The sequence below is a fragment of the Chiloscyllium punctatum genome, chromosome 15, assembly GCF_047496795.1.
Source record: "Chiloscyllium punctatum isolate Juve2018m chromosome 15, sChiPun1.3, whole genome shotgun sequence".
Lineage (NCBI taxonomy): Eukaryota > Metazoa > Chordata > Chondrichthyes > Orectolobiformes > Hemiscylliidae > Chiloscyllium > Chiloscyllium punctatum.
The window spans coordinates 81,781,692-81,804,626 of NC_092753.1; the positions used below are offsets into that span (position 1 = coordinate 81,781,692).

Below are 22,935 nucleotides of genomic sequence, written 5' to 3' on the forward strand. Positions count from 1 at the left end.
AGTAAGGCTGAGCTTGGCCAGGGCGAGGAGGGTGGTGGTTGATGAGGATGGTTTAGGCCTATTTTCCAGGAAGAAGTAGAGACTATCTTAATGGAGGGTGGACATGTAAAGAGATTGCACATCCATGATAAAGAAGAGGCAGCTGGAGCCTACAAACTGGAAATTCTGAAATGATGTAAAATGTCAGAGGAATCACAGTGGAAAGGAACTGGACAAGGAGAGGAAAAGAATTGTGTCGAGGTAGGAAGAGATGAGTTCAGTGGGGCAGGAGCAGGCAAAAACAATGGGTCTGCTTGGGCAGTCCTGTTTTGTAGATTTTGGGAAGGTGTTAGAAACAGGGACAATGAGCTTGGAGGCAGTGGGGGGAGATCACTGGATGAAGTGACATTCTTGATCGTTATTGACACAATGGCCTGGTGTTCCATGGTCGAGTCACAGACCAGGGAGAGATAGGAATAGGTACCTGAGAGCTGGTGCCCAGCCCATAATGTAGAGGTCAGTTTGTTAGACAACAACCACCTTGTCAGCAGACTTGATTACAAAGTTAGGGTTGGATCCGAGAGCATACAATGCAGTCAGTTCAGAGGAATATAGATTGAAATGGGAGGGGGAGGTGGTGGGGGGCTGGGCAGAGAAATTGAGGTGACCAATATCATGTTGACAGTTCTCGATGAACAGGTTAAGTGCAGGGAATTGGCCAGAGGGAGGGGTCCAGATGGAGAAAGAAGGTTGGAGGAGGGTGAAGGGATCCGTGGTATGGGGAGAGGATCTTGTCCAAAGAAATCGGCATGGATGCAAACACGATGGAGAAAAGTTCAACATCAAGTTGTACCCGAAATTCTCTGACGTGTGAGGAAAAGGTGTTAAAAATTAAGACTTTTACTGTGTACAGAACATTCAGCATCAGAGAGCAGAAGGTCAGAAGGGCTAGTGAATACATAACAGGAGGTGGGGAGAGGAGATGGAGATGGTTGTTGAAGGTCAGTCATCTCAGCTCCTGGACATCTCTGCAGAAGTTCCTCAGGTAGTCTCCTTGGCCCAGCCATCTTCCACTCTTCATCAATGACCTTCTCTCAAGCATCAAATCAGAAGTGGGGATGTTTGTTGATGACTGCACAATGTTCAGCACCGTTCTTGTACTGAAACAGTCCACGTCTAAACGCATTTAAGACCTGAACAATATTTGACAAGTGGCATATAGCATTTGCACCATACAAATATTAGGCAAAGACCGTGTCCAATAGAGAATCTATTTTTCCTTGACATTCAATGGCATTACGATTTGATTAATTTCTTGCTCTCAACATTCTGAAGGTTACAATTAATCAGAATTGAACTTAACTAGCTATTCAATACCATGCCTCCAAAAACAGGTCAGAGACATGGAAACCTGCAGTTGGTGAGTCATCTCCTGCCTCCGCAAAGCTTGTCCACCATCTACTCCCCACTTTCATCTGAATGCAGCTCCAACAACCCTTAAGAAGCTTGACACATCCAAGACAGAGTGGCCCACTTGATTTGTAGCACCCCTACAATCACTTCCTCCACCATCGATGCTCAATGTAACTCTGAAGATGGATGAGGGAGATCCAGTAGATGTAGTGTATGTGGACTTTCAGAAAGCTTTTGATAAAGTCCCACACAGGAGGTTAGTGAGTAAAATTAGGGCACATGGTATTGGGGGCAAAGTACTAGATTGGATTGAATATTGGTTGGCTGATAGGAAACAAAGGGTAGTGATAAACGGCTCCATTTCGGAATGGCAGGCAGTGATCAGTGGGGTACCGCAGGGATCCGTGCTGGGACCGCAGCTTTTTACAATATATGTTAATGATATAGAAGATGGTATCAGCAATAACATTCGCAAATTTGCTGATGATACAAAGCTGGGTGGCAGGGTGAAATGTGATGAGGATGTTAGGAGATTATAGGGTGACCTGGACAAATTAGGTGAGTGGGCAGATGCATGGCAGATGCAGTTTAATGTGGATAAATGTATGGTTATCCACTTGGTGGCAAGAACAGGAAGGCAGATTACTACCTTAATGAAATGAATTTAGGTAAAGAGGCACTACAGAGAGACCTGGGTGTTCTTGTACACCAGTCAATGAAGGCAAGCATGCAGGAACAGCAGGTAGTGAAGAAGGCTAATAGCATGCTAGCCTTCATAACAAGAGGAATTGAGTATAGAAGCAAAGAAGTGCTTCTGCAGCTGTACAGGGCTGGACCACACCTGGAGTACTGTGTGCAGTTCTGGTCTCCAAATTTGAGGAAAGACATTCTGGCTATTGAGGGAGTACAGCGTAGATTCACGAGGTCAATTCCTGGAATGGCGGGATTACCTTACACTGAAAGACTGAAGCAACTGGGCTTAGAAGACTGAGAGGGGATCTGATTGAGACATATAAGATTATGAAAGGATTGGACACTCTGGCAGCAGGAAACATGTTTCCGTTGATGGGTGAGTGCCGAACCAGAGGACACAGCTTAAAAGTACGGGGTAGACCATTTAGGACAGAGATGAGGAGAAACTTCTTCACCCAGAGAGTGGTGGCTGTGTGGAATGCTCTGCCCCAGAGGGCGGTGGAGGCCCAGTCTCTGGATTCGTTTAAGAAAGAGTTGGATAGAGCTCTCAAAGATAGTGGAATCAAGGGTTATGGAGATAAGGCAGGAAGAGGATACTGATTAGGAATGATCAGCCATGATCATATTGAATGGTGGTACAGGCTCGAAGGGCTGAATGGCCTACTCCTGCACCTATTGTCTATTGTCTATTGTCAACAGCAGCAGTCTATACCATCCACAAAATGTGCAGCAGAAATTCACTAAGGCTCCTTTGACAGCATTTTCCAAAGCCATAACCAATTACATTTAGAAGAACGAGAGTAGCAGATACATGAGAACATCATCACCTGCGAACTCCTGTCCAAGCAACTCACTTGAAAATCAGCTTAGGGTTAATCAGTGTCACTGGGCCAAAATCCTGGAATTCCCTCCCTAATGATATTATAGGCATACTTACAACCAAATGGACTGCAGCGGTTCAAGACGACACCTCAGCAGCATCTTCTTGAATGCATCTAAGGATGGATAGTAAATGTTGGCCCAGCCAATAATGCTCACAATACATAAATGTATAAAGGAAAATAACTTTCCTAATTACTTGTGATAAATGCAACAAAATACCCAGATTCTTCTACATCTCAGACCTCTGCAATGTCTCCATTTAGAAAATGTGCTTTTTAAAATTCTTCCTGGCAAAATGGAGTTACATTTTTGCCACTCACTTAATCTATCAAATATCTTTCTGTAACATCTTTGGGTCCTCTTCAAGACTTTTAATTTACTGCTATCATTGTGTTGTAGGCAAATTTGATAGATGCAAGAATATAAGGTATGCCTAAGTCATTTGCATAAACTGTAAACAATTGATATCATAGTGCCAGTCACAGAAGTCTCTCATAACCTTGACTGGAAGGTTCCTATGAATGTTTAGTTCAGATGTTGTTTAAGTTTCAGTAACCTGGACTCACATTGGAAATAACAGTTTATTCCAGCACCTGCTGAAACACAGTTGGAAACTTATGTCAGCACCTTCAAGAGCGCAATGGAAAACCTACATTTGAAAAGAAATTTGGAAAATAACATGATGTCATAATACAATTCCAGTTCAGTGAAGCACAGATAAGGAAGAATCACAATCTCAGAATTGTTACAGTGCAGAAGGAGGTCATTCGGCTCACTGTGTCTGCAACTGCCCTTCTGATGAGCATCATTCCTGGTGCCTTCTCTCCATAGCCTTGCACACTATTTCTATCCAAATAGTCATCCAATACCCTCTTGAATGCCTCAATTGAAACTGCCTCTGCCACATTTCCAGACAGTGCATTCCAGATCCTAACTACTTGCTGTGTAAAAATATTTTTCTTACAAGTTCAATATTACCTCCTTGCTTTTGTTTCTGTCCATATTAATAAAGCTGAGAACACTGTATGCTTTGTTTACTGCTGTCTCCACCTATCCTGCCACTTTCAGATGAAGTTAGTTCATCTGACGAAGGTGCAGCGCTCCAAAAGCTTGTGGTTTCAAATAAACCTGTTGGACTATAACCTGGTGTCGGTTGACTTCTGATTAAGTACAAGTTCAAACAGGTGATTAGATTAGATTACTTACAGCGTGGAATCAGGCCCTTCGGCCCAACAAGTCCACACCGACCCGCCAAAGCGCACCCACCCAGACCCATTCCCCGACATTTACTTTGCACCTAACACTATGGGCAATTTAGCATAGCCAATTCACCTAACCTGCACATTTTTGGACTGTGGGAGGAAACCGGAGCACCCGGAGGAAACCCACGCAGACACGGGGAGAATGTGCAAACTCCACACAGTCAGTCGCCTGAGGCGGGAATTGAACCCGGGCCTCTGGCGCTGTGAGGCAGCAGTGCTAACCACTGTGCCACCGTGCCACCCACTAATGGAATTAATGCAAACTCCCACTCCAAATTTAAATATTCCCATCAACTTCACTCATCAAGTTCTATAAGCATGACTGAGGTTATAAATAACCTTAACATCTTAACAGATAAGTCTCTCGTGTCCAAATCAATATTTCAGTTGTTATTTTTCTACATACATAAACTTCACCCCTTACCTTAAGCCACCTAGAACATGAAAACAAAGACAAAAGCCCAGAAGACATGAGAGCAGAAGTAGATCATTTAGCCCATTGAGTCTGTTCTGCCATTCAATGAGATCATGGCTGGTCTGATAAGCTTCAACTCCATTTTCATACCTTTTCTCCATTACCCTTGATTCCTTTACTGATTAAAAATCTGTTTATCTCAGCCTGAAATGGACTCAATGACCAAATCTTCACAATGCTGTGCAGCAAAGAGTTCCAGAGATTCACTCCCATCTGAGAAAAGACATTCCTCGTTAACTCTATTTTAAGTGAGCAACCCTTATTCTGAGAATATGCCCTCTGGTCCTAAATTCTCCCACAAAGGGAAACTTTTCCTCATCTACCGTTAAGTCCTCTAAAAATAATTTGTTGGTTCAATAAGGTCACCTCTCATTCTTTCAAATTCCAATGACTACAGACCTAATCTCTCCTTATAAGATAGTTCCTCCATACCCAGTATCAGCCAAGTGAACCCTCCCTGAACTGCCTCCAGTAACCCAAAACAAGTGCCTTCTTTTGTTTTAGCAAAATCTAAATTTATACTCCATTCCCTTTGAAATAACGGCCAACATTCCATGTGCCTTCCCTAGTATCCACTACACTTGACTGCTATCTTGTGAATTATGCATGAGGACTCCCAAATCCCTCTGTGTACCTGCAGCTTACCAGACCTTAAATTCACCTGGAAACTTCGACCAACATATTCCATCCCGACCTTAAATTCACCTGGACCATCTCTGACACCTCCCTCCCCTTCCTAGACCTCTCCATCGCCATCCATGAGGATCGACTCAACACTGACATTTTTACAAACCCACTGACTCCCACAGCCACCTGGATTACATCTTCTCCCTCCCTACCTCCTGCAAAAATGCTCTCCTGTGTTCCCAATTCCTCCGTCTCACTGCATCTGCTCCCAGGAGGACCCGTTCCACCACAGAACACACCAGATGACCTCCTTCTTTAAAGACCAATTTCCCCTCCCACATGGTTGAAGATGCCCTCCAATGTATCTCATCCACATCCCACACCTCCGCCCTCGAATCCCACCTGTCCAACCGCAACAAGGACAGAACCCCCCCGGTCCTCACCCTCCACCCCTCCAACCTCCGCATAAATCGCATCAACTGCCGACATTTCTGCCACCTTCAAATGGACCCCACCACCTGCAACATATTTCCCTCCATACCCCTATGCGCTTTCTGCAAAGACCGTTCCCTCTGCAACTACCTGGTCAGGTCCACACCCCCCAAAAATCCACCTTCCCCTCCTGGCACCTTCCCCTGCCATGACAAGAGTTGCAAAACCTGCATCCACACCTCCCCCCTCACCTCCGTCCAAGACCGTAAAGGAGCCTTCCACATCCATCAAAGTTTCACCTGCACTTCCACATGTCATTTATTGTATCCGTTGCTCCAGATGCAGTCTCCTCCACATTGGGGAGACCGGACGCCTTCTCTCATAGCGCTTCAGAGAACATCTTCAGGACACCCATGGCTGAACATTTCAACTCCCCTTCCTACTCTGCCGAGGACATGCAGGTCCTGGGTCTCCTCCATCGCCACTCCCTCACCACCAGACGCCTGCAGGAAGAACGCGTCATCTTCCACCTCATGACCCTTCAACCCCATGGCATCAATGTGGACTTCACCAGTTTCCTCATTTCCCTCCCCCCACCTTACCCCACTTCAAACCTTACAGCTCAGCACTGTCCTCATGACCTGTCCCACCTGTCAATCTTCCTTCCCACTATCTGCTCCACCCTCCTCTCTGACGTATCACCTTTTTTACCCCCACCTCCATTCACCTATCGCACTCTCAGCTACCTTCTGTCCAGCCCCACCCACCCTCCTATTTATCGGTCCACCCCCGAGGCTCCCAATCTCAATCCTGATGAAGGACGTTTGCCTGAAATGTCAATTTTCTGCTCCTCGGATGCTGCCTGACTTGGCTGTGCATTTCCAGTACCACTCTAATCTTGACTCTAATCTCCAGCCTTTGCAGTACCCACCTCTGCCTTTTCCACTATGCCTTGTAGCAAGAGCCAAATGAGAAAATAAAGCAATACTTGCATTTATTTGATACCTTTCACAACCTGCAGCATTCCAAATTTCTTCACAATTAAAGAAAAATTTTTAAATGCAGTATTATGCAAGGGGAGAGTGGATAAACTGAATTATTTTATGCATCTCCTCTGCTGCTCAGAAGCAAAGATTTTCTTTAATCTTCTCTTCCTCCCCCACCCCATCTTTTTATAGACTGTGTCTTGAGCTCCCCCAAGCACTCTATCTGTGAATTTCAATTTTTAAACAAACTGCAACAAAATCCCTTCAGGCTTAAGTCAAACACATACACGTACACGCATGCACACACAGAGATGGAAAAATAAAAAGAAGGAAACAAAAGAGTTTACAGTTAAGAAGAATCATAAAATGCAATCAACGAATTATATTAATCTATTGAACTTTTGTCTGAGTCATAAATTCAGTGTTCAGTCAAGGTTCTTTCTGTGGAAGCTCAGATTCAAGTGGATGCAGTTAGCTGAAGCTGCAGAATTCCTTTAAAAGTTGAAGAAGATCCATCAAGATGAGGTTGCAGTAGAGACTTTGTCTACTTTTCTGGTTGATGTTGGCATAATAAGTCTTGATAGGTCCTTTTTGCTCTCAGTCCCTGATAGGGAGACACTGTCTACTGTGCTTTTGTGTTTGTTGACAATATCCTCGCAGTGCAAGTTTGTGAGATTCCAGAACTAAGTTTTATTGGAGATTTAGACGAGAGCAGTCATAGAGAACCCTGGAGTCTGGTTGTAGTGTCACTAGTTAGATTCTTTATGGACTGTAATGTTAATAGACCTAATTTTTACCAGACTGAGGCTAGGGCTGGGAAACAAATAATGAAAGTTTTTTCAAACATCTGAGGAGTTTTGGTCATGGTACAGGTTCATTAAAAAAACATTTTGACAATTCTGATCAGGGGTTCAGGAATCATGTTTACGAGACAAATGGGAATGTTAACAGCTCCACAAGTGTAGTGAGGTTACGCTTCCGGGCCACCAGTCTAAGTCCGTTGTTCATTATATGAGATAGGTGTTCAACTGTTGGTACCATTTCAGACATAATGAGGTTTGATGACTACTTTTAGTCCTCAGTCCCTGCTGGGAAGATATGGTGTCTAAGCCTTTGTATTTATGGACTACAAGGTACCCACAGTACAAGAGTGAGAGAGGTTAGCTTTGTTCTTGTAACTGCTGATTGAAACTTTCCAGAAACTATACTCAACTTGCAACATGTAATTGGTGGCAGCCAAGTTTTAGTTTAGCAAAGTCAATTTTAAAATGTAGTCAAGAAAGGATAGTTTTCAAAACAATTTATAATCTCTCTTCATGTATTGTGGACATAATAGGAGTTAACTATTTTTGTTTATGAATCATGCCAACCAATTTACACATGCAAAGCTTCCACAAACAGCAATTTAATATTCAACATGCAAATGATTTTGAGTAAAAATGGAAAATACTAGAAATACGCAACAGGTCAGGCAGCATCTGTGGAGAGAGCTCCAGAGTTAATGTTTCAAGTCAATGACCTTTTAGCACAAGAAAGGGACCATCTCCACTGACCTATCCGGAGGTGTCAGGGACCATAATCACAGGTGTACCCAGAGCTGTCAGGGACCATCACCACAGACGTACCTGGAGGTGTCAGGGACCATCACCACAGACGTACCCGGAGGTGTCAGGGACCATCACCACGGATATACCCGGAGGTGTCAGGGACCATCACCACAGACGTACCCGGAGGTGTCAGGGACCATCACCACAGACGTACCCGGAGGTGTCAGGGACCATCACCACAGACGTACCCGGAGGTGTCAGGGACCATCACCACAGACGTACCCGGAGGTGTCAGGGACCATCACCACAGACGTACCCGGAGGTGTCAGGGACCATCACCACAGACATACCCGGAGGTGTCAGGGACCATCTCTACAGATATACCCGGAGGTGTCAGGGACCATCTCTACAGATATACCCGGAGGTGTCAGGGACCATCTCCACAGACGTACCCGGAGGTGTCAGGGACCATCTCCACAGATATACCCGGAGGTGTCAGGGACCATCACCACAGACATACCCGGAGGTGTCAGGGACCATCTCTACAGATATACCCGGAGGTGTCAGGGACCATCTCCACAGATATACCCGGAGGTGTCAGGGACCATCTCTACAGATATACCCGGAGGTGTCAGGGACCATCTCTACAGATATACCCGGAGGTGTCAGGGACCATCTCCACAGACGTACCCGGAGGTGTCAGGGATCATCTCCACAGATATACCCGGAGGTGTCAGGGACCATCTCCACAGATATACCCGGAGGTGTCAGGGACCATCTCCACAGATATACCCGGAGGTGTCAGGGACCATCTCCACAGACGTACCCGGAGGTGGCTGAGATCATCTCCACAGATATACCCGGAGGTGTCAGAGATCATCACCACAGGGGCAACTCAGCTCTCCAAAAGGATACTCCGACTGTCTCAAAGAAATTCACTCAGAAAGGAACTGTTTTTACGTAGTCGATTGACGATACACTGGGTTCCAGACACAAGGGACTTCAACATCTGATATGAACTGAAATATCCGATCACTTAAATTGCTAAATGCCCCTGGGAAATGTGCATGACTACTGACCACTACCAATCTGACCTTCACAAAAATGAGAAATGCCAGATCTGGGTCGGGGTTCAGTTGTGGTGGGGGGCCAGGTATCCTAAGATTCCCAACTTTCCATCAGTTTTGCCACAACAGAAAGGCTCTCTATTTGATGAAACTCTGAGCAAAAGAGATTTTCTTGGATGGAAAAGTAATTTGGAAGCAACTATTTCATTGCTTTTCATTGCAACTATTTCATTGCAAATATCAGGAGCTAATAATGATATACAGTTAGGTGATTGACGCTTATACATGTCAGCACTTTTAGATGACCAGTGCTCAGCAATAATGTGCTAAATTTGGGATCCAGCAGCTCATAACTCACTAGAGCTTGGATCCAAGCATGGACAAAAGTGCTGAACCGCAGAGGTGAGATGAGAGTGACTGTTCTTAGCAATGAGACTGTATCTAACTGAGTCTGGTACAAGAATCCTGAGAAAAACTGGAGACAATGGGAAGCAGGGGGAAATGTCTCTGCTGGTTGGCATTATTCCTGGCACAAAGGAAGGTAATTGTAGTTGATGGAAGTCAATCATCTCAATCCCAGAAAATCACTGTAGTCAGGGTGATATCCCAGACCCTACCATCTTCACTGTTTCAATGACTATTGCTCCATTCTAATGTCAGAACTGGGAATGTTCACTAATGATTGCACAATGGTCAACATTATTTGCTATTTCTCAAACTACAGCAACCTGTGCTTTATATGCAAAAAGACCAGGATAACATCCAGGCTCAGGCTGATATGTGGCAAGTAATAGACATGCCACATAAGTGCCAAGCAATGGCCATCTCTAGTAAGAGTGAAGCTAACGATCTTCCCTTTACATTCAGTAGCGCATTACCATTGCTAGATCCCATATTATCAATGTCTTTGGGGTTATCATTGACCAGAAACTGAATTGGACCAGCCATATAAATATTGTGGCTACAAATACAGATCTGAGGGAGTCTCTGGTGCACATACCACCTCCTGAGTCCTCAAAACATATCCACCATCTGCAAGATACAAGTTAGCAGTGTGACTTTCGCACCCTTCACCACCAATGTATAATGGCAGCAGTGTGTTCCATCTAAAAAATCCAATGAAACAATGCACTCCTTCAACAGAAGGAAGTGGTGGATGTGGGTACAGTTACAACATTTAACAGATACTTAGATAGTACATGAATAAGAAATATTTGGAGGGATTTGGGCCAATTGTAGGCAAGTGGGACTAGCTTAGTTTGGGATCATGGTTAGAATGGACTGGTTGGACTGAAGGGTCTGTTTCTGGATTAGTGGTGCTGGAAGAGCACAGCAGTTCAGGCAGCATCCAAGTAGCTTCGAAATCGATGTTTCGGGCAAAAGCCCTTCATCAAGAATAAAGGCGGTGAGCCTGAAGCGTGGAGAGATAAGCTAGAGGAGAGTGGGGGTGGGGAGAAAGTCGCATAGAGTACAATGGGTGAGTGGGGGAGGGGATGAAGGTGATAGGTCAGGGAAGAGGAGGTGGAGTGGATAGGTGGAAAAGGAGATAGGCAGGTAGGACAAGTCCAGACAAGTCATGGGGACAGTTACTGAGCTGGAAGTTTAGAACTCGGGTGAGGTGGGGGAAGGGGAAATGAGGAAACTGTTGAAGTCCACATTGATGCCCTGGGGTTGAAGTGTTCCGAGGCGGAAGTTGAGGCGCTCTTCCTCCAGGCGTGTCTGGTGGTGAGGGACCGGCGGTGAAGGAGGCCCAGGACCTCCATGTCCTCGGAAGAGTGGGAGGGGGAGTTGAAATGTTGGGCCACGGGGGCAGTGTGGTTGATTGGTGCGGGTGTCCCGGAGATGTTCCCTAAAGCGCTCTGCTAGGAGGTGCCCAGTCTCCCCAACGTAGAGGAGACCGCATCGGGAGCAACGGATACAATAAATGATATTAGTGGATGTGCAAGTAAATCTGTGATGGATGTGGAAGGCTCTTTTAGGGCCTTGGATAGAGGTGAGGGAGGAGGTGTGGGCACAGGTTTTACAGTTCCTGCGGTGGGAGGGGAAAATGCCAGGATTGGAGGGTGGGCTGTTTGGGGGCGTGGGCCTGACCAGGTAGTCGCGGAGAGAACGGTCTTTGCGGAAGGCGGAAAGGGGTGGGGAGGGGAATATATCCCTGGTAGTGGGGTCTGTTTGGAGGTGGCGGAAATGTCGGCGGATGATTTGGTTTATGCGAAGGTTGGTCGGGTGGAAGGTGAGCACCAGGGGCGTTCTGTCCTTGTTACGGTTGGAGGGGTGGGGTCTGAGGGCGGAGGTGCAGGATGTAGACGAGATGCATTGGACGGCATCTTTAACCACGTGGGAAGGGAAATTGCGGTCTCTAAAGAAGGAGGCCATCTGGTCTGTTCTGTGCCTGGAAGAAGAACGCCTCATCTTCCGCCTCGGAACTCTTCAACCCCAGGGCATCAATGTGGACTTCAATAGTTTCCTCATTTCCCCTTCCCCCACCTCCCCCTAGTTCTAAACTTCCAGCTCAGTAACTGTCCCCATGACTTGTCCGGACTTGTCCTACCTGCCTATCTCCTTTTCCACCTATCCACTCCATCTCCTCCTCCCTGACCCATCACCTTCATCCCCTCCCCCACTCACCCATTGTACTCTATGCAACTTTCTCCCCACACCCACCCTCCTCTAGCTTATCTCTCCATGCTTCAGACTCACTGCCTTTATTCCTGATGAAGGGCTTTTGCCCGAAATGTCGATTTCAAAGCTCCTTGGATGCTGCCTGAACTGCTGTGCTCTTCCAGCACCACTAATCCAGAATCTGGTTTCCAGCATCTGCAGTCATTGCTTTTAGCCTGAAGGGTCTGTTTCCATCTTATATGACTCTGGCTGTAAATATAGTAGAGGGTGTAAAAAAGGTCAAAATTTGAAGAAATGCAGAACTCTTCCAGAATAAAAGGGCTATAGGAGGCTAGAGAGGCCTTGTGGGAATTAAACAAAAAGATGTAAAATTTAAATAAGAGGGTTTTCTTCACTGGGGGTAGGTCAACAAGCTCAAAATGATGAGTGGATTAGACTTAGTGCGAGTTAGTATACAGACATGAATATATGAATTCAATTCAAATTTGTATGAGTTGAATTTTACAGAGGATTAGTGATTGGAGGCTGGCCAAGAAAGCTTTGAAAAAGTCAACTCTTGAATTAACAGCTTGAGAAAACCATGGACATGCATTTCAACAGTACCTAAACTGAGGTCACAGTAAATTCAGGTGTTGTTACACCTGTGGATATTGCTGCTGTTCTTGGTGATGGAGCAGGTATGGGATCAGAAACTCAACTCAGGATCAAATATATGCCCCAGTTCTATGGAAAATATGATTGTGAGACACTGATAAGTTTCTTTATCTTGATCAAAATATCAAATATGATTTATTTTTATTACAAATAAGAATATTAATTCATGTCTGCAATCTGTACATGAATTAAATGTTTACTGTCAATCTATGCATGGAGGTGAAAGCCAATGGTTCAAATGACAACAGATCAGAAACTTCTTCAGGATAAAATAGTTTCAGCTTTGGACTGTTATCAGGACTGGGGATGAAATCAATGGCTGGGGAATGGAGTTTGTGATATTGGTTAAAAAAAACAATTCTGTTCAAGCCAGAATAATATCATGATATTAATAACTTCCAACTTCTTGTTTTAGTCAGCCAATTACATAAAAGTAAACTGAATTTAAAGTGGGCATCACCAACAGGGCCCAAAATTTATTGCCCATCTCCAGATGGCCTTGATAAGCTGCTCGTCAGCTGTCTTCTCGGACCACTGTTGTCCATGATGTGTAGCTACACCCACAATTCCAATTAGTACAAACCAAACCTATTAAATATCTCTTCATAAGATCATCTCTCTATCCTGATATCAACCTGATGAACCTTTTCTGGACTACTTCCCGTGCCGTGTATCTTTCCTCAGGGAAGGGACCTTCTATTTGGTCCACCTCTGACCTTGAAACTGTTTAGAAATATAATTTCACCTTCTATTGCTTAATCTAGGTATCCATTCTTATAACGGCAAATCTGTTTGAAACCTGTAACTGATCCATTCTCCTTGTAATCTGCTGTTCTTTGTGCTTGTCTTCTTGTATAAACTCAATTCTGTTTTGAATTAAATTGTCTTCAAGCTGCTTTAAAGTTTTAAACTCTCTATTCAGACATGAAAACTTTGTTCTTAAGCTCATAGTTTCTTGCCTATTTTAGGGTTTTCCACTTTGTGCAGTTTAGACAGAGTTTTCCCACTTATTGTGATGTACATGCTGTCCCACCTCTAATAGCTTAATTACAACACACTTCCTTGGAATATTGCGTGCAATTCTGGTCTCCTTCCTGTCGAAAGGGTTCCGAAAAGAATTACAAGGATGTTGCCAGGATTGGAGGATTTGAGCTGTAGGGAGAGGTTGAATAGGCTAGGGCTGTTTTGTCTGGAGCGTTGGAGGCTGAGGGGTGACCTTATAGAGGTTTACAAAATTATGAGGGGCATGGATAGGATAAGTAGACAAAGTCTGTCCCCTGGGGTGGGAGAGTCCAGAGCTAGAGGGCATAGGTTTAGGGTGAGAGGGAAAAGATATAAAAGGGAGCTAAGGGGCAACCTTTTCATGCAGAGGGTGGTACGTATATGGAATGAGCTACCAGAGAAAGTGGTGGAGGCTGTTCCAAATGCCTTTTAAATGTTGCAATTGTATGGGTATATGAATAGGAAGAGTTTGGAGAGATATGGGCCGGGTGCTGGCAGGTGGGACTAGATTGGGTTAGGATATCTGGTCGGCCTGGACGGGTTGGACCGAAGGGTCTGTTTCCATGCTGTACATTTCTATGACTCTATATTTTGCCCAATTTTTTAGATAAAGTTATTAACTTCTCAGAGTTAAATTACTAAGTCCTGGTTCTTTTAAATGTAAAGTTTCTTTTTCTGCTAGATTATTTTTTTCAAAATTTCTCTAATTTTGCTTTTTTTTTCACTTCACAAAGCCTACTCACAATGGCAGCAATACTTTCTTAAAACTACCTTGCCTTCCTTTTCTAGTCTTTACGTATTTCCATAAAGCTTTTTCAGTTTTCCCTCATGTATATCTAACTTAACTTCTGCATCAGCTACACAATGCTTACAGAATCACTTTTGTTAAGGCCTCTATCCTTTTGTCAATGTGGTTGATTACTTCTCTTTCCTCAGCCTACATTTTACACCTGCATCTTCTTCGTCACTTCTTTTGAAAAAAAAACACTATCATTATTAGGGTTATTCTTGAAGGCAAAAAGCTTAAAGACATGACTCCAGAACAAACTGTTGTTCTGATGTTCTAGCACATGTATCAACTCATTAATTATGTACATTTGTCTCAGGTATTTTGGCAGACATAGCTTGCTGAGGAAATACAATGTTGGGAAACTCTTTCAGTTACTCCCAAGCAGAAAAACAATTAGGTTTCACGCTGAATTCACCATAAAGGTGTTTCAGACATTAGGCGACAGGAGTTACACAGCTTGTTCTGAAGCAGGTTTTTGTCAACTGATTCTAAATTTTGAAAAAAAGAAACTGTCCAAGGCACTGTTGAAACAACCTCAGCAAAACTGCAGTTACCACCATTCCGGAGGTATTTAGGTAATCTTTTAGAAATGAAATCAGTGTCCAGTGACCCTTTTAAGGAAACCACCTCTGCTATCCAAATAAAACTTGAAATGAATCTCATTGTAAACCTTCAAAACATAAATGCTTCAAAGAATATTAAATTTTTAAAAATTATAACCCTACAATTCACAGTAGTTTGTTTGGCATAATTACAAAGGACACTCAAGTCCTATGCAGAAGACGTATGTTCCTCTGAGGAAATTCACCCAAAGTCTGTCATGACGATAGGTTGCATAAAGCTGATTTGTACACCCTTTAAGTGTAATGTAATTTTGATTTTTTAAATGATAGAAGGATTCGAGCAAGTAGTGTAGAAATTCTGTTTCTGCCGTCAAGGGGATCCAGTAAAGGGGGAAATATGATTAATATTTTCAGTATGAAAAGAAAGTACATTTTGTGAAAGAAAATGTAGCATATATGTAGACTCTCTTCATTGCCTCTACACCACCCACCTGTCTGCACCTATAACAGTATACAGCACAGATACACACCCTCTCCAAAAGGTTGAGGAACTTAGGTCAACTGAAATTTTCAGTACTGAGATTGGTGGATTTTTGTAAGAGTAATAAGGATTATAGAGCAAACACATGTATATGATGTGAAACTACAGGTCAGATATGAACAAAATGAAAAGCAGCAACTCAGGGGGTTGAAACATGATCCTTTGTCCTTTCAAATATTAAAAAATAATCATTGGGTCTAAAATAACTCCACATAATAAAAGGCTATTTTATTTTGGTTGTCAACTTATACTAAGATCAGTTCATTCACTTCCATTTATAAAATCCTCATGAATATGTTTCCTTTTAGAATATGAACAAGCAGAGAGGAGATGGAAGGAGATTGCGGAAAACGATATCTTAGAAAACCTTGAAAGAGAAAAGAGAGAAAAACAAGAGAAGGAAAGAGCTGCTCAAGTTTTGAGAGAGGTGTCAGAAAGGAAAGAGACGGAAGGAGAAGAGCAAGACACCAATGAAATACAGCAGCTAGAAACAACAGAGGAAAACAAAGATGCAAATGAATTACAACCAGACAATATCAAGGACATGGCTGAAACATTTACAATGAATGAGAACTCCAATAAAATTCCTTCTCGACTCAGAAGGCGCTACAGATTCACAGAACAAATTGAAAATCTCCACCAAGGACTTCCTGTTTGCAAAATATCTTATGGAACCCATATCAGCACCAAGAAAAGACAAGACAGGCAAGGAAGTAAGGAGTTTCCAGATTTAAATTCTTCATTCAGTGGTTATGAGCCATCATTTGCGAAGCTGTGCAATCAATCAAATGAACTGATGCACCAAGTTGGGGATGGCTCAAATGAAAAGTCTGAAAATTGTCTTCGGTCAACATCAAAAAATGATACGAAAAACAGCCTCATTGAAAAATTATTTAGATCAGGTGGTACATTAGAAAATAAACCCTCCAAAGACGATGAAGCTAAAGCCACAGACAAGTTAAAACAGCTGCAGAGAAATAAACAGACAAGTCGAATTCAGGTTACTAACAAAAATAGGTTAAATGTTCTGGATCCTGACTTGTTGCCTGTGAGAGCTTTAGAATCATCCACGGATGAAAGTGAAAAATTGGTTTTACAATCATTACAAAAATAAAAATAAGAATATAGAATTCTGTTAAGTTTTATTAAATTAAGGTTGTTGTTGTTGTAGCACACTTCTCTTCAGAAATTGAGATAAATGGAAAGAATTGCCATTCTGAATATTTTTCTGATGAGAATGCAAAAGGGAAAGATGTTGATCCTGATGCCTAAAGTAATAAACAATTGTTGGAATATTTTACAACTTGTTTGCACACATTTAACATTTTTCTATATGAATAGACAACTTAAAAATCCATTTGTGATAGTGTTGCTGATATAATGCAGGTGTGCTTTGAGATGTGTACCTTGTGTAAATGGCAAGCCCAAGTTATATTATTAGTTCTGCATGTTTCATTGCCCATACTAATCCAGTTAACGATGATCAAGATCAACAAAGGATCTTATACAGAGGTCAGTTTGTTGCCATTATTTAACTGTTTAAAAGTGAAATTTAAGTGGTTTTCATGTGCCATGCTTAAAAGTTTGCTTTGCAAACTGAAGCCAAGCAGTGTCTGATTAAATATCTTATATCATTCTAAGAAATGCTACTTGCCTAACTACTTCCAATTTGTATCGATGAGAAAACATGATCCTCTGTTTTTACATTAACTGTGCAGTATATTTCACACAGTAATGAGAGCTCTGTTGGAGACTGCATTAGACTGCACCTAATCTGATGACATCACACATTTCAAGGTGGAGATCTGGTGAGTCCAAATCCAGAACACAATAGAGTCAGACCATCATCTCTGGCTTCTGATAGATATTATGACAAAGACTAACTAGCCAACATAACTTGTAAATATTGCTAGCACAGAATAAACTACATCATATTAATATATGCTCTTCTTGTAAGACTCATGACTGATTCATCTGCTTCCAAATCAGTTATCACTGGTAACTGAACAGGCCCTCAGACTCAGGATAGAAATGGGCTGACCCACATGATGTCATTTTAATTTATTAAGCTTCCATTTACTTATATAATTCTCTGTTAGTTGTTAATTTGAATATTGTTGCACTGCCACATCAGGGGTTGTTTAAAAATAAATAGAGGGAGCTTTACTCTGTATCTAACTCCATGCTGTCCCTGACCTGGGAGAGGGAGGCAATATCGAGGTACCTTTCCTTTAAGTTTAGTAGAGGAAACTTTATGTTCAGTTTAAAAGAGTGGAAAGGAGTATTTAGATTAAAGTGTTTCATCTTCCTGGAAAATGTTATTCTGGTTTAGTAAGTTTCTGTTCGCCTTTTACCACTTGTTTGCACACATTTAACATTTTTCTGTACGAATAGATAACTCAAAAATCCTTTGAATCCTCCCACTTCCTCCAGACCAAAGGTGTAGCCATGGGCACACGTATGGGCCCCAGCTATGCCTGTCTCTTTGTTGGCTACATAGAGCAGTTGATCTTCCGTAATTACACCGGCACCACTCCCCACCTCTTCCTCCGCTACACTGATGACTGCATTGGCGCCACCTCGTGCTCCCGCGAGGAGGTTGAGCAATTCATCAACTTCACCAACACATTCCACCCTGACCTTAAATTTACCTGGACCATCTCTGACACCTCCCTCCCCTTCCTGGACCTCTCCATCTCCATTAATGACGACCGACTTGACACTGACATTTTTTACAAACCCACCGACTCCCACAGCTACCTGGATTACACCTCTTCCCACCCTACCTCTTGCAAAGATGCCATCCCATATTCCCAATTCCTCCGCCTCCGCCGTATCTGCTCCCAGGAGGACCAGTTCCACCATAGAACACACCAGATGGCCTCCTTCTTTAGAGACCGCAATTTCCCTTCCCACATGGTTAAAGATGCCCTCCAACGCATCTCGTCTACATCCCACACCTCCGCCCTCAGACCCCACTCCTCCAACCGTAACAAGGATGGAACGCCCCTGGTGCTCACCTTCCACCCTACAAACCTTCACATAAACCAAATCATTTGCCGACATTTCCGCCACCTCCAAACAGACCCCACTACCAGGGATGTATTTCCCTCCCCACCCCTTTCTGCCTTCCACAAAGACCGTTCCCTCCGCCACTACCTGGTCAGGTCCACGCCCCCAAACAATCCACCCTCCAATCCTGGCACTTTCCCCTGCCACCACAGGAACTGTAAAACTTGCGCCCACACCTCCTCCCTCACCTCTATCCAAGGACCAAAAGGAGCCTTCCACATCCAAAGTTTTACTTGCACATCCACTAATATCATTTATTGTATCCATTGCTCCCGATGCGGTCTCCTCTACATTGGGGAGACTGGGCGCTTCCTAGCAGAGCGCTTTAGGGAATATCTCCGGGACACCCGCACCAATCAACCACACCGCCCCATGGCCCAACATTTCAACTCCCCCTCCCACTCTGCCGAGGACATGGAGGTCTTGGGCCTCCTTCACCGCCGTTCCCTCACCACCAGACGCCTGGAAGAAGAACGCCTCATGTTCCGCCTCGGAACACTTCAACCCCAAGGCATCAATGTGGGCTTCAACAGTTTCCTCATTTCCCCTTCCCCCACCTCACCCTAGTTCTAAACTTCCAGTTCAGTAACTGTCTCCATGACTTGTCCAGACTTGTCCTACCTGCCTATCTTCTTTTCCACCTATCCACTCCACCCTCTCCTCCTTGACCTATCACCTTCATCCCCTCGTCCACTCACCTATTGTACTCTATGCTACTTTCTCCCCACCCCACCCTCCTCTAGCTTATCTCTCCACGCTTCAGGCTCACTGCCTTTATTCCTGATGAAGGGCTTTAGCCCGAAACTTCGATTTCGAAGCTACTTGGATGCTGCCTGAACTGCTGTGCTCTTCCAGCACCACTAATCCAGAATAAAATTTCCAAATTTCAAATGATCATAAAAAAACAAGAAATTGGTTCGCAAGTTGACTGATTAGCTGAGGTATTACCACATAGAACACAATCAGGAACTATTTCTTCCCATGCTTCTAGGTAAATTTTAAAAAGTCTAAAAAAAATTCCATTTGAAAATATCGAAAGGGTGCCTGTGTATGAATATATGACATCACAAGTATAAATGTTATGAACTTAATTATTTTAAATTTTGTTGATGTAAAATATTACCACACTTGATTATTTAGCAAGTGTTGCCCAATTTCAGAATTGCATTCATCAGTAGATGGGTTTGCAAGGGCTGGCTGGTAGAGTCTGGTCTGTATTGTGCCTACTACAAACAATTAAAAGGACAATAATATTTGATTTGGTTAGCAAGTAGTTGGGATGTAGAAACAATGTACCTGGAACTGCACCAGCATCAAAATCCATAAACCATGTTGCTCAATATCCTAAGCAGAAGGTTTTCTTTTTTAAAGCTGCCAAGATAGCCAAATTGTAAAACTAAAACTTAATGCCAAGAATGAATGGTTCCACTCTGGATTCATCTTGTCCTCTAATGCCTATGCTGGGACAACAGCAACTGATTCATAACATTCTTGTTTGTGCTTGCTAAAAGAAATATAAAAAGGTAATCATTCTCTAGAAATGAATCTGTAACAAAAACAGAGATTGCTGGAAAAGCTCAGGCAGATCTGGCAGCATCTGTGGAGAGAGAAATCAGAATTAATGTTTGGGCCAAGTGACCTCTCCTTAGAACTGGGGAAGCTAAATGAGTATTAATCTCTTTTTGAATTACCCATAAACTTTGGGAAGCAACCTTTTCTTGTGGCTCTTTCCATATTGTTACCCTCGGCAAAGACAATCAGCATCCCTTCTTTCTGGAATGTAAATTGTCTTAATTACTTGCTATTCTCTCATTTGTCCTGATGAGTACAAGGTAAAATGCTTCAAACATCACTATTTTAGTAATATTCAAGTTCTATACCACAAAGTAAATATTATTGATTGATAAAAGCAGTCAAGGACAAGTAATAAAGGGCACAAGTCAGACCAGTCATGATCATATTGAATGTACAGAACAGGTTCGAATGGTCAACTGCTCCCATTTCTTATGATCATATGATCTAATGTTTTCGTGTACAGAATGCGGTCTTTAACTTATTTTTGGATGAAGGAATGAAAGAGAAAGTCCTGATTTTTTCCCCCAGGAACATCACACAGTACAAATGATAGGAACAACAAAATTGTTTAATTAACTACCATCCTAGCAAAAATTCAGTTTCATATAGTTGACATATCAAATCTACAAGTACAGACATTGACACTTTGCAGCAAGTTTATTTCATGAAAATCATTTATAATATACCCAGTGTTACACTCAGGTACTATACATAAATATTAGCAAACAGAAACATTTAATAATCAAAAATAAAGAAAATGGGAGGAAGTGAGGTGAAACAATTATGGATTTCTTAAGCATAGCAGAGGATGGCTTATTACACAGTTCTGCTCAATAGCTATCCAGCATAAGCTTCCATACTTAAAATAATTATGCGGCAATCAATTTTGTATTCGTCAACAGTTTGCGAATTGATTTTACTCAACTGATAGGATGCCCGAAATTCTATCCTTTTAAAAAACACTGAGCTTTCAGGAAGTCAAATATTTGACTAAATTATTTTTAATCAAATGTTTCTTTCCAAAACTAATCCAGTGCTTGATGGATTAAAACCTATCCAATTGTAAACTAATGGGAGAGATTTTGCAATGGTTGGTTATCTCCTAGCATGCACCAGTAGTCTGAGTTGTTAGTATACATTTAGATTTCAGCACTCTTGCCTCCAGAGTTGCTGTTTTTTTAAACTGATAATGGAACAGTGAAAGTAACAGGCACCTGGGACCTTGATGAACAAGATAACACACGTCCTTTTGAGATTATAGGATTATGAAATGAACAGTGGAAGGACTGAGAAGGGTGAATTAGAGTCAGTAAATTCAACGCCAAATCTGATGCGTAAACAAATAAAGATTAGATCCAGAAAGAGAAGAGACAGGATAGAAACATACAAACAAAATTACATTCTTAAAAATTCAAAATCATTCACAACCCAAACGTTTAACATTCCATACAAAAAAACAACTACCCTATTAATTACTAGACAACTTTCTGCGGTAAGTTTAATTAACAATTAACTTGATGAACCTCTCAATGGTATGAACCTCTCAATGATGCGAATACGAAAGGTACCACTTTGTAAAGAATACAAAGAAGAGATACAAATCAACCAAAAACCTGTGGAAATCCACGAGGTGTCTATTTCTCATTATGGATGGCTGGTCTATTTTTGCATCGTGATTCAAACACTATTGAACTTTCATCACAAACCAACCCCAAATTCATTTAATAAACCAATTTAGTAGGAAATTGCTGAAAAAGTATTAATGCTGGTTCAAACAAAAATCTGGAATCCAAATAAAAAAATGTTTGGTAATACAGAAAGGCTGCTTTATTAGCATTATTTTAAAAAATGTTTCATTATCTGTTGATCGATCAGGACAGCTAAAAGCAAGCATTGATGACATATCTTGACTGGTTAAATTCTTTTAAAGATTAGATTACTTACAGTGTGGAAACAGGCCCTTCGGCCCAACAAGTCGACACCGACCCTCTGAAGAGCAACCCACCCAGACCCATTCCCCTACACCTAACACTACAGGCAATTTAGCATGACAAATTCACCTACCTGCACATTTTTGGACTGCTGAAGGAAACCCACACAGACACGTGGAGAATGTGCAAACTCCACACAGACAGTTGCCTGAGGCAGGAATTGAACCCGGGTCTCTGGCGCAGTGAGGTAGCAGTGCTAACCACTGTGCCACCGCGCTGCCCACTGAAGGGATGTAATACTTATTACAGTTAACAATCAACATCCAGTGGTTCAAATGATCCAGGTTACCAATGTCCATGTGTAGAAAGCTCATATATATTAAAGGAAGCAATGAACATATAAATCAGGAGCACAAATAGGTTATACAGCCCCTTGGGTTTGATTTATCATTCCATAAAGTCATGGCTGAGCTTTGGGTTTCAAATGTTATATTCTTGTAATTCCCAATAATCATAACATTCCCTTGCTTAACATGAATCTGCTTACCTCCACCACCTCAGCAACAGAGGACTAAATCTTATAGTGTTTTGAAAGTCAGTTTCAGAGACTGGCAAGATATGTTGGTCTAATCCCAAACAGCCTCATTAAAACTACCTGGAGAAAGCGAGGACTTCCTGATAAAGAGCTTATGCTTGAAAAGTCAACTCTTTTGCTCCTCAGATGCTGCCTGGCCGGCTGTGCTTTTCCAACACACTTTTTGACTCATTAAACTACTAGCCTTGCCCCCATGGCCCCCCTTTTACCAACTGCTGTCACCTCAT

At 42.6% G+C, this 22,935-nt stretch overlaps 1 protein-coding gene across 3 annotated transcripts in view; it reads left to right on the plus strand.

Annotated features, from left to right (window-relative positions):
• Positions 1–17,454, plus strand: part of LOC140486454 (lebercilin-like protein) — a 91,100-nt gene extending 73,646 nt beyond the window's left edge. For all 3 annotated transcript variants that reach the window (XM_072585639.1, XM_072585642.1, XM_072585640.1), the window contains one exon: positions 15,844–17,454. In XM_072585639.1, coding sequence (XP_072441740.1) covers positions 15,844–16,649 — 806 coding nt within the window. In that variant the 3' untranslated portion in view covers positions 16,650–17,454. The remainder of the gene's footprint in view (positions 1–15,843) is intronic.
• Positions 17,455–22,935: the final 5,481 nt, after the last annotated feature.